The sequence below is a fragment of the Corapipo altera genome, unplaced genomic scaffold, assembly GCF_003945725.1.
Source record: "Corapipo altera isolate COAL_440 unplaced genomic scaffold, ASM394572v1 1, whole genome shotgun sequence".
NCBI lineage: Eukaryota > Metazoa > Chordata > Aves > Passeriformes > Pipridae > Corapipo > Corapipo altera.
Genome location: NW_020884873.1, coordinates 9,997,220 through 10,014,329, shown reverse-complemented (window position 1 = coordinate 10,014,329; position 17,110 = coordinate 9,997,220). Strand labels below are relative to the sequence as shown.

The 17,110-nt window shown below is 39.0% G+C and overlaps 1 protein-coding gene across 1 annotated transcript in view; it reads right to left on the bottom strand.

Moving 5' to 3' along the window:
- The window catches only part of BRAF (B-Raf proto-oncogene, serine/threonine kinase), a 60,092-nt gene extending 43,598 nt beyond the window's left edge, over positions 1–16,494 (bottom strand). The window contains exons 1-2 of the mRNA XM_027666698.1: positions 16,397–16,494; positions 4,929–5,192 (exon numbers count right to left, since the gene is read on the bottom strand). Coding sequence (XP_027522499.1) covers positions 4,929–5,192; positions 16,397–16,480 — 348 coding nt within the window. The 5' untranslated portion in view covers positions 16,481–16,494. The remainder of the gene's footprint in view (positions 1–4,928; positions 5,193–16,396) is intronic.
- Between the last annotated feature and the right edge of the window lie 616 nt (positions 16,495–17,110).

Here is a 17,110-nt window from a genome sequence, read left to right as displayed (position 1 = left end):
AAGTCCACCCAAGCCAGCCCCCAGCACAGTTTGCTGCAGCACTGCTGCCCACCTTGCTTCACTAAACACCTCCCAAAGACACACTCTCCAGGCTTCCCTAGACATGAAGGACTTGCTCATCACAGCTGCAGAGTCCATTTCATTGTACAACTTCTGTGATGCAGTATGATTTTCTTGCTTATTGACAGGCTAACAGAGGGTCTTCCATTAAGTTAAATTTCTTCCCAATGAAAACTGGTAACTAAGCCTCTAATTTGATTTTGCCTTTCAGCAATTCCATAGGTAGGCCAATAGCTCTCCCAGATGATCCAAGTATTTAAAAAAAGTATCAAGTGAAGTTTACTTGAAAGTAAAATTTACTTGAAAGTAAACTACCATTTACTTTATACTACCAGCACCAAATATGATGCATAAAATTCCAAAGCATTCAGATACATTCAGCAACCACGCACTGGCAGAGGCTAAAAATAAACTCAATTTCTGCTGAATGTTTGATATAACACGGGAAGTTTTGTATTTTTTGATTAGAAAAACCAAATCATGTCAAACCACGTTGTAATTAAATGCAAGAAACTAGTTCATTCAGCTGCCTGAACACCCCTTCTCTAAATTTTCCTTATACTTGACAGGTGAAACTGGTAGGACAGCTTGAATGCTGTGCTTACTTGAATCCAGTGCTTACTACTCAGCAAGTTTGAGGCACAAACTCACATGCATAAACTGCAGAAAGCAAGATGCAAATCTTAAGTCAAAAGAAATGCACTGAGTACCAGATTTAAAAGCAGAACATTTGAAGGATCTCGGTTGTGCATGCATGATGAATTAATTTATGCTAAGAATTTACATAGGATAAAAATAGCTGATTCTTCCAGTCTTCATGACTGCAGAGAAGATCACATGATTGCTTGCCTAATTAAAAGGCAGATGTAGTAATAAACCAAGGTGTGACAAGAGTGAGACTTGAAATAAGGACCGTCCCCATGCACAGCATTCACAATCCTGTTTAGTTTCTCTAACTCTTCAGAGTACAAATTCTCCCTTTTAAAAACTCAGTCTCATATTTGCATTTTGAGAACTTTCATTAACTTTGCAATACATATGTAACTATGAAACACATGTGAAGCATTCCAACACATAACAAAGTGGAAAAGCTTTACTGGCCCAAATTTATGCAGAGTTTTTACATGAATCACCTCTAATTACTCTTAAACTTCAAAAAAAAAAAAAAAAGCAAAACAAAGAACAACCAAAACCCACACAATCTTCTATAGCTGAACACAGAAAAAAGGGAAACTTCTTTTTTACCCAAAGTATTACTTTGGGTTTAGAAGCTGTCATAGGAAGTTTTTAGACCTCAAGAATCTGAAGTATTTGGAAGCCATCGGGCTTTCCCAAAGCATGAACAGCATCTGCTATTCTTTTTTCTTTGTTGTTCCCCCTTAATTCACTGTCACTACTCAGACCACTGTGGACAGAAATAGAATTCAAAATGACAAAATCCACTCCTTGCTCACACTGACAGAAAGAGAACAGGCAGTGGGGCTGTGAGAGGATCCCTTACAAACTCACCAGGCAGAGCAGTGGAGACTCCTTACCACCCTCACATAAACTCCACCAGAAGGCACAAAGCAAACCTCTCCTCTGGAAGCTGGTCATGTGCAGCAGACACCAACTGACTACACAGAAATGAGAAGCAAGAACCATCCCCACCTGATGCCTTTCAACTGCCCATTACTTCTTACACCTAAACACTTTTTCTATAACTTCCCATGCTCCAGGACTCATACTATTATTCAGGACTGCTCATTTGCTTTCAGACTGTTTTTTCCCCAAATGTAAGTACTCGGTCAGAAGGGATTTCTTAGGTAATTAGAATCGTTCAGGGCTGCTAATATAAGCAACTTATATGATCTTGTTCACTGAGTACTTGAGTCAGAAGCCCCCCTACTATATTCTCTTCTTTCCTACCAGACCTGACTGCAACATAAGAAATCTGCTAATATTGTTCCTCTGTGCAGTTATGACCAGTTTTAGCTACTTGTTTCTATACCTTAAGTAGCTTTTCTTAGAAGCTTTTATTTCCTTCAGTATAAAGTAGCATGTGGCAGATTTAAAGGCCAAAACAGAATATGATTACTCACACCACATACAACCATGCCCATGGAATGCCTTACTACAAGAAACAAATCCCTAGTACCCATAGCACACGTTTAATGGAGACTGAACAGAGGCTTTCCAAACAGAAAACACTTAAACTCATGAAATTCCTGAGTGACAAATACTTCAAATTTGGAAGAAAACACAGAGAGAATATCATACATGCCTGCCCTGTTCTTGTGCTCTTTCACTGCGACAAAGAGATACTTCAGATATGTCCACAAAATGTTTATTCCATTCCAGGTTTCAAAACACTTTCCTGCAAGGGATCAGCCAGAACTGATGAGCCACAGGAAAACTGTCTAAAAATTCTTACTAATGCTTTCATGTCTGCAGTGATCAAGCAATCTAACAGGAGAAATCCCTAAATAATACTAACTGTTTTGTCAACTTTCATATAAGAGAGCAAAAATTGAAACCGTTTTTACAACTGGGAGTGGAGATTTTTCCTTATCCCAAACCTGTCAGTTTAGAATTGGCAATCCCAAAGACATGCAAAGATACTTTATCCAAGTCCTCAAAAAACACTCCCCTCAAACCCTCAAAGAAAAAGAGAAAAAAAATAATAAAAAGCCCCCACACAACTAGAAGTGATCCCATAAAATACTTAAATCCCACCCCAGATGCAAATACCATATTCCTGTAATCTTCATGCTCATAGAAAGCTTTTTATGCTCACTGCCTGGAACTCCTTTGTTTAATTTTAAAAATTTTTTTCACTGCATTCTGCCTCCTGCATTCTCCATGCAGTCTCTCAAAAGTCTCATCAGTAAATAACGTAACACACGTTTATGACACCACACTGTCATCTACTTCCATTCAAGACTACCTCCCTTCCACCACGTCTCAGTACCTAACAACCTCTCACACTTCCAGCAGACAGCTGGAGATCAGAGTTCTTACTTTCCTTCCACACCCAAAAGCTCTTTCTCAATTAGCAGATTTGTTACTTTCCACACCACAGCCACTTATATTCCCAGCCCAAAGAAGTTTTGAACTAATATCTCCCTAAATTCTGCCACAATTTGGACAAGCTTCATCAATTTGTTCTGCAAAACAACTTTTTATCTTAGGTAGACTTTTATCATCTTTCACTTTTATTATTTCGACACCCTTCTCTCTGGCCTAGAACAAAACAGAACAAACTCAGCTGCACCAACTTTTCCTGGTCACATCTGTGTGGAATCCTTCTCCAAAGGACATGTAACTTGTCAGCTGACCCAAGCCAGTGAGAAAGGATGAAGTACACATATACATCTCTCTGCATTAGAGGGGGAAAAACTTCCTCCCCCCACAGAAGAGCAAACAATCTGTTGCTTCTTCTAGGAGGTTGTTCAGAGAAAAACTTCTCTTCATCCCTTTCCAGGCCAACTACAAGGAAAAAAAAAAATCTTCTGACACTACTCATTCCTTGAATCCCCTCAGCTAACCAGGACAGTTATTTGGTTTTGCTTTCAAAAAAGTTACATTTGAACTCTGCCCTGTAGCCAGCTGAATCAAAATGCTGACTTCAAACTGCTAACTGATCATCATCTGTAGGCTCTAGCACATGCTGGCCAGGCTTTCCTACATTAGGAAGAGGTTTGTCCAGTGCTCTGCCTTATGACACACATGAAGAAACTTCCCATCAGCTACACTGCCTCTTCACCAAAATCACTTACACTGAACGACATGGTCTCATTTCTCTTTACTCCATCAGCTTCCCCAAACTGTGTTTCTAATTGGAGTCAACTCCAACAGATGTATTTGCTTGATCCTACATGCAAACAATACTAATAATAAACAAAACATGTAGACAACTCTCAAGTAACAAGGCAGTTGCTAGTCAAAAATGTAAGATATGTAAGCAACTCCCCCCCATTTCCTGCATTTCTAACAGCTCTAAACAAATAGCAGAAGGCTGTCGTAGTACTCTGGACTGCTTCAGAGTATGATCAAAGATAAATAACGAGGTTGGCTCTCCATTACCAACTCAATTCCAGTGACTTTAAGTCAGTTTAAGAACTGTCATGGCATTTCCAGACAAAAATAAACATAGAGTCCTTAGGATCTGACAACATTTCTCTCCTGCTGAAGTGAAGATGTGGTTGGAAGTAAAACCTGAAAATATTATTGGGATATTAACAAGGTTTTCTTTCAGAAGTGGATATTAATTGAAAGCAGGTAAAGTCAGGGTGAGGAGAAGATTGCTGCAACTCTGCAACTTCAACAGTATCTCCTTTCCTGGGTACAGTTTTGATTGTCAAACCTGTTATCCTTATTTCACAGCCACATGGAACGGAGACTTGGGGAAGGCTCTAATGGCAGGCACCATACATTTTCACAAAGAATCTCCTTCCTGCTTCAACCTCTCACAAGCTACTTTGTGTATCTGAACACCCTAAACTACCATCATAGCAAATGGCTCAGTCAATGGGCACAAGTGAGACAGAACAGGTCTGCTTTTAAAGCCAGAGGTTATGAAGGAAGACTAAGACATGTGCAACACTCCAAGAAAGCTGACTTGAGAAAAATATTTCTGGAGTTATCTTCATTGCTGTAAAACTCCCAAAAGTTTTCTGTTCTGCATTACTGCTATAATGGACTTTTTTGTGTTAATCCTGGAGAAAACACTCAACAGATCAAAACAACGGAGCACTGCAGAGCACAGCGACTGTGACACCTCTCTGACCTCCACACAGGTATTTTTTCAGCTCTTAACTTTTGCATACAGAGGGAGAGAGATACAGGAAACACTGAGCTTACAAGTATGTGAATAGAAAGTGACTCACCACAGTCCTTTGCTTGTTGGGCAGGAAGACTCTAACAATAGGCTTCTGTGGAGACTTGGGGTTATTCCGTGACATATCGGCAGGGTTTTGATAAACTGAAAGGGATGAAGGTGCTACAGAGAGGCTAGAGGAGGAAGATGATGCAACTGTGTCTGTTGAAGCTGAACTGGAGACAGAGAAATCAGTTCCATTCCCCATGGACTCCAGTAACTGCTGCTCTCTCTGCTGTAGAGCATCAAGCTTGCTGGTGTACTCTTCGTAGGCCTGTGGAGGAAGAGCAGCTGTTTTAACCATGGAGTAGCCTCAGACAAAATCAGAAATCTAAATTCACAACAAACATGAAACAAAACACTTTCTAAACCAGATTTCTCAGGAATACGAACACAATAGTCTGTTTAAATGTTTCAGGAGGAAATGAAGAAAACAGCTCTCGATACATTATTTTAAACCTTATGAATCAACAACTAATGTTTTAATAAATTAAATGGATCAATGGATAAAAGAAATTGTAAGTTACAGCTTCAAAGCACCTGCTCTACAGAGTCTAATTCATAACCACTTTAAAAAAAGACAGAAATCTTTCACAAATGTTGTCAGCTGCGTTGCTGAATTACTGTGCTCCAGATAAATTTTTCATTCCATCGGAATGACAGCTAAATACATCTAATGCAATAATTAAGAGAAAGCTCAAATCTGCTTTTTACCATCTATATCTGATAACTCACCCAGCTCAGTGTTCACCATCCTACCCCTCTAGCCCTGTCCTTTCATACCAAATAGCACAAAAAGCTGCAGTCAGAAAATACCCCAGTTTGCCCTGTTTAAGTCATTCATAAACATGCAAAAGTGATTCTTTGAAAGAACTTTTTTAACACCTGTATAAGATCAATTTGATTTCCCACAATTTTATGCAAAACCTGATTACATAGTGACCAAGTTTTTATAAAAAAAAAAAAAAATCATTATTATTAAATTTTCCATTAAGTCTTTATTTTATGTAGTCAAGTTAAACATTATTGCCAAGACCTATAATACAAACACATAATCAGTATATATCTTTCTTTAAATTTTGTTTCCCACAACTTTGTAACATGTAAATTTTGATCTGTATCCAAGTATCAGAACAATTCCTTCAGTACATAATTTAGTACAGAGCACCTTCAAAAACCTGAATCAGTTAAGTAACGTGTTTCACACTACAGATATTGGCTATTGGGCAGTGTTAGCCAAGTACATGTTTAGATCTTTACAGAAAAGAAGAAACAAATATCTTCCAAACCTAATGCTTAAGTAGTGGAGAATCTTCTACTTTTCTCTACAGCAAGATCTATACAAAGTTGCATAAATTTTTCAACTATATTTTCAAGTATATTTACATAAAAGAAAGATATGTTTTGGTTCTGTTTTTATTTCTTTGCTCTCCTAAAATTTTCTGTGCATAACATATTGCTAATTAAAGTTACAGGAGAACTGAACTGACCAACAAGTGTCTGCAAGGTCTACATGTGGAGAAAAAAAATTCAAATCAAGAGAAAGAATAACCATCATTCAGTAGTACAGGTACAAGTACTACATTTTACTAGGAATTTGTTTCTCTGGATTCTATGTGTAGGGTCACCTAAACCAAACTGGTTTTGCTGAGTGAAAGAGCAGCTGGTCCTTTGCTTTTTATGAAAGTTTAGCATCCTCCCAGGATGAACCTCTGCTCAAAATGTATCATCGACCCCACAATGTTAACAAAGAAAATGATAATTTGACAGTGAGGACTAAGAAAGCAAAAGCATTTTAATGAAGGGTGGTGAAGATCAGTTTAAAATTCTAAATTTTATGGGTTCCATCTTTAATAAATGGACATATGTTCAGAAGTTGAAAACTACTTACTATTTCCTTTAAAAAGTGAAGATGTTGGGTATTTCACAAATAGACCCCAAACTCTGAGACTAAAAACCAAAACATTTTCACTCTAGCGCCAATGCTACTGTCAAAAGTAAACTGAAAGGTTACCCAACTATAAATAATGGCATTTTTTGGCTGTACAGTAACACAAGTGTGTCTCTTCTACTTCCAGGATCAACTTTTCATGGAAATGCAAGTAAAAGCTCCATGTGTCAAGAATAATTTTCAGTAAACAAAAATTAAGAAACATAAACTGTTACCATTTCACCAATAGTTTTCTAAATACTTACTTCCTTTTCTCATGAACGTTGCAAAATGTTATTTGAACACACGCAACATTACACTGGTTCCGGATACTTGTGGGTTTAGTTCCTTCACAAAATTACACACATCTTTCAAAATACCCAATCCTACAATGTTTACACTGGCAGCTTGATCTGTCAGTAATGCAAACTCCAAGTCAAATGATTTATCTTAAGAGAATAAACAGTGAGTATGGAAAGCTGGGAGCTGCTGCTGGCTTTGAGTTCTATACCAGTAACTTCTGCAAAAAGCTCTCACGTATCATACTGTTATTTGGTGTCATAGCACAAGATCCCATAGCAAAACATAACAGAACTAGTAATGCATTGGTAGACTTTAAATATATTTTCCTCTTTAAAAAAACCCCACCTCTTCTCTATACAGATGAAGCAGCAGTACATGCAGCAGAAACAGAATAGTTCCAATAAAATCTCATTTCACAAAAATTAATTACTTTGGAGAAATATCGGTTTCATCTGGTGGCCCACATCAATAGACCTCACATAGCTAACAGCACCAAGTCAAGACAGAATTACACCATGGAGTTAAATTCAAAAAGAGTCCTACAACAGCAAAGCTGACCTATGGTAAGTATTTCTAGCTAAAAGAAAGATGATGTTGCAGCGTTGGCCTGTGTACAAGAGATACCTGCAGCAGCACAGCCACCTTAGCAGACAGACATCAACATCTACACAAATCTTCAAGTCAGTCAAGGCCTTCTGGGTCAACTATGAGGTTTATTTCTGACAGTGTTTTTCAAAAACAAACTAAAAAAAAAATAAATTAAAATTAAGTTTGTGCAGCATCTACAGCATGGAAGAGATTAAGATGAACATTCAAAAAGATCATTAAATCAAGGATTTAAAGGCATTTCAGTAGGGTTTATGAAATCTAGACTGCAATCCCATCAGTTTACATATTCCCATTAAGAAGTGAGTAATGTTCTACATGAAACTTAAAACTTGCTTTCAACTTGATACAGAATCACAGGAGGAAAAAAAAGAAAGAAAAAAATGTTAGAAGGTATCCCTGGAAGTCATCTAGTCCAAACACTTGTTCAGCACAGAAATAATTTTTAAGTTTAATCAGGTTGCTCAGGGCCTTGCCAAAGCAAGTTTTGAAAGTCTCAGAGGAGGGAGAGCTCACAGCCCCTGGGCCACCAGTTACAGAGCTCACAAATCACTCTCATGATGAATTTTCTCTGATGAAATTCTCTTGATGCTGTGACGTTGCCTCTTCCCCTTTTGCTGTGAGTGTCTGGAAAGAGGGTGGCCTTCTCTTTAGGTTGAAAGAGCCTGCAGATTCCTCCTGAACCTTCTCTTCTCCGTGCTAAACACCACTCCAGTGCAGCCCCACAAGTATCAAGTAGCTGGGCCCAGTGTGCAGTTTGCTGCTGGGCCCGTGAGGGTGGGTCACTGACAGCTCAACTGGCTCCCAGTTTAGCAGGAATAACAAAGTTACAGTATTTCATAAAGTAAAGTGAAATATTTGAAAAGCTGAATATTAGATTCGAATTGGCACAACTTGTTGGTCTACACGTAGTTTAATGGCTATCAAAAATAGAACAAAAAGTTAATTTTAATAATATTGCCTATCAGTATATATGCACATCATATAATAGTCTCACACAGGCGAGAATACTCCTGAGACTTCATCTAAGTAAAATGCATAAAGGCCTGATAAGCTGCCAAGTCCAACTAAAGCCTTTCAAGATGGCATGTTTATATACAATATGTATACGTGCCAAAATACAACTGCTGTTGTATTCTGCTGGGTATATTCTGCAGTTGTAACTGCTGCATATATTCAGGAGCAGCAGCCTAAAAGTTACTTCTCAAATGTTGCAACCTATTGACAAAATAAAAACTGACCTCAGAAGTCAACAGAATTTGAAAGATGTTACACAGATGTGCCAACAGAGTTCTCTTGACAAGATGAGGACAAGGGATTTTCTCAAAAGTATGTGGGTTTTTTTCTTGCATTTCATTTATATTATATTTGAAATTTGCTTTCTTGGGGCATGACCAGACTATGTACTCTAATAACATCATGTAGGGATATGAAAAGCAACAAGTTAACTTTTTTCCTTAATTAATCCGGGAGAAACCCAAGTAGCAAAATATGATTTCTCCCTCTCTCTGCTCTCTACATGTCTGGTTAGAAAGCCAGTCTCAACTCAAGCAGATCAATTGGCTTTACCATGCTCTCTCTCTTCCTCAACCAATTTTAGATAATACTCACACACTGCAAGACTCTTACAAGCCTAAACTACAGGTTCCTGGTCTTTGAAACTGAGACTGTGTTTCTATTTAAAAGATGACTGACCTTTTAGGCTGTTGATTAAAGGCAAATCCCACTAACTTAAACGGGAGCTGAAGATAGACAGTAACATACGTCACGATTTCTTCATTTAGTAAGACTCCTAAATCTGTACTTAGTCTAACTTTAGACACTCCAGTTTTGGTCTAACATATTTGAACAGCATCTGTTAGGAGTCTGGTAAAAATCAATCTGAATTTCTCCAGAGGGCCACCAGGTTTCCCAGTGCCTGTATGCAGCGTTAGCATTTTCCTGGAATACCACAGTCTGAAACAACCTGAGATTCATCACTAAGATCTGTTTCAGACTCTATCTGCCTGCTGTTGCAATGAGCATACTTCAGATCAGTGAAGAGGAAATCTTCTTTAATAAACTAATTTGACCTCCTGAGTGGATTCTTCAGATATACAGGAATAAGGAATTAAATACTCTACTGATATTCAACAGCCAAACTCCCCAAAACAGCAACAACTCTGAACAAAACATGCCCAGGAAAAGAGAAAACTAGGAAAAAAACAAACAAAAAAATCACAGTAGTTGGAGCAACCATACCCATGATTCTCATTTTAAATTGCTTCCAAGAGTATGAGTAGGAAAGAGCATGATTCCTTCAAGACAAAGCTGACTGAGCTTATTTTGACACCACTATCATTCTATGCATTTGTATATGGTTTTATTTGTGTGGAGTCCAAATTAAAAACAAAACAAAAACACACACACAAAACACACAAAACAAACAAACAAACAAAAAACAACCAAAAGCCCTCTCAGCTTACTCTTGGACCATTACCTGGAGTAACCCACAGGTCCAGGATGCAACCTCACACCACACAAAAAACTATTTACATGCGAATGGGTCAATATTGTTCCATTAAGTTCTCACAGGTGAGTGTTTGAAGTTAATACTGTACACATGACTGAGGCAAAAAGGGCACCCAATGCAATTGGGAATTTTAAATAGGTACAGCCTCCCTGAACAGTCATTAAGAGTCTACAAGGGCTAATAAATCTGATTAAGTCATTTATGCACGATCCCTCCTTCTAAGTTTGAGCTGGCTGCTTTTGGTCAGTCTGGATCTGTACAACCCATTTCAATCTGCACACAGCATTTGTTGCCAACACACAAGTCTTTACTCTCCTTTCCCTAACTCAGATTATCCTTTTCATCAGTATTTTGTTGGTAGAGACAAAAGAAATACAAATTTTGACCGACACAAAGAACACGCAACTGGGTATTTTAATCACTTTTCCTAAGTGAATCCCAGGTTTTCCCAATATCACAATAGCAGCCTTCTTTGCAGTAAAGACTTCCAATATTTACAATGCTTAGACAAACCCTTAAGAAAAGGGTTTTTCCATGGTGAGTCATAAACTGTGTATTTTGAGAAACAGCACTTCAAGGACTGATATAACGCACTAAGAAATTATGTGGGAAGACAAAAATCATTGATGTTTTCAGCTGCTGAGATACAGAGTGCTTCCAAAAGTGTGGTAAAACCTACTCAGAAACTCCTGCAACCTCTTTTCCAGAAGAAAATAAAAATGCTATTAATGATATTTCTGTATCTACTGAGTCAAGAAGTTACTTCCAATATTTGGAGCACCTCTCCTATGAAGACAGGCTGAGAGAGTTGGGGTTCCTCAGTCTGGAAAAGGCTCCAGGGAGACCTTACAGCACCTTCCAGTACCTAAAGGAAGCCTACAGGAAAGCTGGGGAGGGAACTTTTTACAAGGGCATGCAGTAAGAGAACAAGGGGGAATGGCTTTAAACTGAGAGACACATTAGGCTTGGATTAGATATTAGGAAGAAATTCTTCACTGTGAGGCGTGGAACAGGCTGTCCAGAGAAACTCTGCAAGCCCTATCCATGAAGTGCTCAAGGCCAGGCTGGATGGACCCCTGAGCAACCTGGTCTAGTGAAAGGTGTCAATGCCCATGTCAAAGGGGTTGGAACTAGAGGATCTTTAAGGTCCTTTCTAACCCTAGCCATTCTGTGGTTTGACAGGGATTTCTCAGGCTCTGTTAGATCTGAGATCCATGCTCACACACAGGGAATGGAAGAAGTTAAGAACTAGGATTATCCAAGAAAGAAATTTAGCTACAAGCCATTTTTGGGTGTTAATACAGCCTCTGCTTGCTAGATTTATTATTTCTTCCAGACAGGACAAACAGAAGAGTTTTGCTTACAATCATATTAGAGAACATCAACAAGATTCCCAAACCTATTAGTAATTATAACAATTAGAAGAAAATTGTGTGGATAATGACAAATGTTCTTTCTTCTGCTCATTTTGTTTCCTACCCATGTACCTTACAGACACATTCAGAAGTCTCTCAGCTTTGTTATCTTTCCTCAGACCCTATTTTCCTGCCCTGGGAGGACCAAGACAAGGGACTCATTGCCCCCCAGTTTCACACTACATTTTCCACCCCTAGGCAGCTGCACACAAAGTCACCTGCCCAGGCTTGCAGGCTCTGCTCTCTCCCCCTGCTCCACAGTCACCTTTTTAAGACCATCACCGAGGAGTGATGGATCAAGGCAGGGTGATAGCCCTGAATCTGAGTACCCCTGCTTGCAGGAATCATTAAATATATGTTGAACTCAACATAGCACATGTCAATCACTTTCAATATTTCAATAAAACCATTTCTCTTTTATAGTCAGTTGATGAAACCTGAAATGATGGCTGCAACAACAGCTGTCAGTTTTAAAGTTCTTTTGATGTAAAATGCATTGACACCCTCTCCTGAATTAAAAAAAAAAAAAGATCTGGGGGAAAAAAGAATTTTGTCTTTTCACTCTAAGATGAGCACAGAAACAAAAGCTTCTTTCTTGAGCAACTGTAACTAAGGTATAAATTCATTTTTATTTTTAAATGAGGTGTATGTGTTCTATTCCATGCACAAATAATTTTACTATACCCTTTGAATGCTCAATTTTCAGAATTATTTTCTTGTTGAATTCTTCAGCTCTCCCATGAGCTTCTGTTCCCCCCACCCCTTCCTTTCACTTTTAATTGAAAAGCAATTTTGTTGCCAGGTTGAACCACAACTTTACTTGACAGGTCTACAGAGGCAGCTCCAACACAGGGTCGGGAGCCAGTGTACGGGGTGCTGCAAGTTCTGTGAACATGAGCACTCAGATGTGTAAGAAATGAAGGATGTAAAAGCCAGACAGGAGTACAAAAGAACCAAACAAACCCTCTGGTACTGAAACTCCATGCACTGGAAGATGGATGGATAGCTGTCAAACTTGTCACAAGCACACAAAACCCCATGGTTTTGCAGAAAGCATTACAATAAAACTAGAAGTTTGCAACAGTGAAAGGCAGCATGGATGAAAGCAAAAGTGTTCATTTGCAGGTATGTACCTAGCAATTAGCTTTGGCTAATTCCAATTTTTGCCAAAAGAAGAAGACAATATGCTTGCTGATAGCATTCAAGAGATGATCAACTGTCACAATTTACAGAAGTCCTTAACAGTTGCTCGCTCACACGTTATGGGAGATGCAGAGAGATCAGAGCAGCAGAAGGACTTTAAAATCAATATCAATACAGGATGACGGAGGATGAAGAGACTGAGAGCAATCCTGCAGCATAGGTACTGGTGGATGACAAGTTGGACGTGAGCTGGCAAAGTGCACTCATGGCCCAGAGAGCCAACCTGGGCTGCATGAAAAGAAGCAGGGCAAGGGAGGTGATTCTGCCCTTCTACTCTGCTCCTGTAAGATCCCACCTGGAGTGCTGCATCCAGCTCTGGGGGCCCAACAGGGACACAGCCTGTGGGAGCAAGTCCAGAGGAGGGCCACAAAGATGATCGGAGGGCTGAAGCACAACTCCTATGAAGAAAGGCTGAGAGAGCTGGGGCTGTTCAGCCTGGAGGAGAAAATCCTCCACCAAGACCTAATTAATAATTAAAGGACAGACTTTTTAGCAGGGCCTGTTGCAACAGGACAAGAGGTGATGGTTTTAAACTAAAAGAGGGTAGATTCAGACTAGACATAAGGAAGAAAACTCTTACAATGAGGGTGGTAAAACACTGGTACAGGTTGCCCAGAGAGGTGGTGGATGCCCAATCCTCGGAAACATTCAAGGCCAGGATGGATGGGACTCTGAGCAACCTGATCCAGTTGAAGATGTTCCTGCTCATTGCAGGGGGATTTGAACTGGATGACCTTTAAAGGTCCCGTCCAACCCAAACCATTCTATGAATCTGAGGAAACAAAGGGAAGGGTGATGCAGTTCAAGTTACACACCAGCAGAATTACCCATACAGGTTCTGGGTAAAAGCAGGGCACACATTACAGCCAGAAACAAGTCTTTGGCAAAATAATAAAAATACAGAGATCAGATGAGGATGGGCAGAGCATAAGCATCTCTCCCAGTCTTTAAACATTTCCTTCCTGTTTAAGGACTTTAGTGAGAGTACACAGACCACAGCACCAAGACCTAGACACAGACTAGACATAAAAGCTTAAGGGGAAAGAGGCTCCTCCATGGAAGTCACAGGCCTGATATCTCACAGTAGCTCTGTACATGACAAGTTTGCTATTTCTAACAGATGTGAGATAGACCAGTTATCTACTGAACCACTTAAACTTTGTATGTGTATTCTACACACTCTCCTGTTCTTTTTCTTCATATTTCCTTAGTTCTGCATTTCTTAGGGTCAAACATATTCTTTCACACGTAATCACACTACAATCAGAGCTTTTCACATATAACTTTGTCCCTCTAATGCTGCAACCAGAGTTTTTCTGACAGGTCAGCTGTAGTGGTGACAGGTTAGATTCAGATAAACTGCTGCAAAGGAAATGCTGATAGTAGAAAGCAACCCCTGTCTTGACCAAGGCAAAAGCAGCCAAAAAGGTGGAAAAGGCACAGAAAGGAAACACTAGACAACTGTTGCTGGGATGAAATGAAAAGTCAAGGGTATAGAGTAATCTTGCTTCTGACTGTATCTGGCACTCAGTAATCTACTTCTTTTTCTTTCTTTCTTTCACACTAGTTCTACCACAGGAAATCTACACATGGAACAAATTACAGGTCTGGAGCATTTAATCCTGTTCACTTTAATAAATCAATCTAAGGGTGATCTAATCTATGCTAATGACCATCCAAACAGAAGTTCCACTCCTCTCTCACACTATTTTCTAGGTTCTTGGCTAAAAGCTGCAAGCTCTTCCCTTCCCTAACCTCAAGCACCGCTTTGCAGCTCACTGGACTTCATCATCATAAAGTTCAATCTACTAACTGGATGGCAAACTAATCCAACAAAACCAGAAAATTTTCCTTTCCTTAGTGATTGGGAGTGGCTTAGTCACTGCCAGTACTGCAGGTACCTGAACAGAGGAAGTGGAGGAGCCTCACACTGAAGAGCTGGTAAGAACAAGGTTTTTTATTTCAACTATGATGGGTTCTTTTCACAGGACTCACTGTCTCATGGGATCACTCAACTGAAAAAGCAAAATGTCAGCCACTTTCACCTTCCTCCCCATGGTTCCCTCCTCAGTACCAGCACCTGTCACAAGACCTGCTCCACGATCCAGCAGAACTCACTGCAGCAGAGGAACATCCTGCTCTGCCTCACAGGGCTTCCCTACCATGCTGACGAGCCAGAGTTGCAGTTTCAGACCAGTGGCACATGGATCCATTGAACTTGCAACTCTACTTTAAGCTTCATGGTTTATGGTCACCAACTATTTCAGACTTACCATACCATTTATGCTGCTGTAATCATCTCCCAGTACATATTTATGACTGCAAATGCTCTCTCCCCTATCAATGACCTACAAAACAATCATAGAGCTTCCAGTGTTCAATCTCAGTTTTAATTTAGACACAAGCAAATGACAAATGGCTGCAATCAACAGACAGTTTCACTACTTGTTGTCCAAACTTACTACAGACTAAGCTCACTATTACTGCAATTTGATACACAATCTTATGAAACCCACCTACATGTGGCAATAATAAATCCAGACATATGGAACAAACCTGTTCGTGTGAAAACAGAGGTGTGCTTATATGTAGCACTGAGTGGTTAAAATAGTGATTAGCAGTGATTCAACACTCCCATTTCACATTAGCAGTAAGTAAAGCAACTGGGGAGGGCCTCACTTGACCTTAACTGTTAAGGACGTAATGTCAACATTTGTACAATCAAGCTAGTGCCCTGCTCTGACATATTAAGATAAAAGCTAGAAGTACCTCAAATAATGAGATCTTTATTTTTAATTACCCAGTACCTTTAGGCAGCAATTACAAAGACTACAAAGGAAATCTGGTTGACCTTCAGTTATTCCAATACTTGAGAGAAGCAAGAAAAGGGCAGGTTTGAAGGAAGTGATGTCCCTTCAATTCCTAACAGAGGTAACTTTTGCATACAGTTAAGTTCTTAATGGCCCTACATCAACACAACTTAGGAATCTGGAATGATGAAAGAATACAGACATTTAATTTGTAGTTAGCTTACAAATTAAACATGGCTTAAAAATATTACTCCACACACAATTTTATGTATTTAAGAAGTTCCCTTCCAGTAATAGAAATTTTTGGATTATACATGATCAGTTTTCAAAGGGAAAAAAGTGAAGTCAACTGCTTTAAAGGTAAAGTTACTCTTATGAAATGTTTTCATGTGTATGTGTATATATTTCCTTTTAACAGAGCATGACTTTATTACACACACACAATCTTCTCCTCCCTGGCCCCTAAAAAGGATGCCTTATATTTTAGTTGCACCAATATAATTATTAGATCACACCACTGCTCTTCCCCTACTGATGTGTATCAGGAATCCCACACATAGTTCCTCTCTATCTCCAAGAAAAAAGTTTGTAATACACAAGGAGAATATTCTCTTTTACTACAGCTATTCTCAGTTTTAACACGAGATGTTTCATATAAGATTAAGATAACATACCATTAATTGAGTCACATAAACTTACCTCTAAATATATTGATGGTGGGTTATGTTCTCCTCCAAATTTGTCTAGCAGTGCCTCTATATGTTCTTGAGTCAATTTAATCATCTGTTTGATATTCCACACCTAAAACAGAAAATTAAGTTTTTTAATCATCAAAAGGACCCTGTAGAATCTGTCCTAAAACAAACAACCCCCAAAACATTTTCTTGATATTTATTAAGTCCATAATAAAAATTTTAGTTATCAATAAAGGAGTGCAGAAGGCTATCCTGTTCATCCAGTGTCAGTAATAGTATGCTTCTGAGACAAACAGAGAAAAATCCAATTTGGTTTTAAAACTCAGGACCCCATTGAATAAACAACTTCTAAGAATGGTTTATTTCTCTTGTTTATCAAGATCATATTAGGTATTTTCCTTGCAAGACTTTGCAATCCAATTTCTACAGTACCACAAAGTTTAGCGAAGGAGTTTTTCTATCAAACCTCAATAATATGTATAAACAACACTCACAAAACCTAGCCCTAGTGTTCTACTTACATGGGAATAGGATGTTTTGATCTTAAAGAGTACCTTTTACACCTTGACTTCTGTACTCAGTCTACCCTGCAAGTTATAGACCTTGGACACAATCGGGAAAACACATTTACCTCTAGTGCACAGAGACAACTTAGGGTGTTGTACTGAGAAGCAACTTATGTTGCTACTGATTCTGCACAATCTGAAAGAGTTAACTT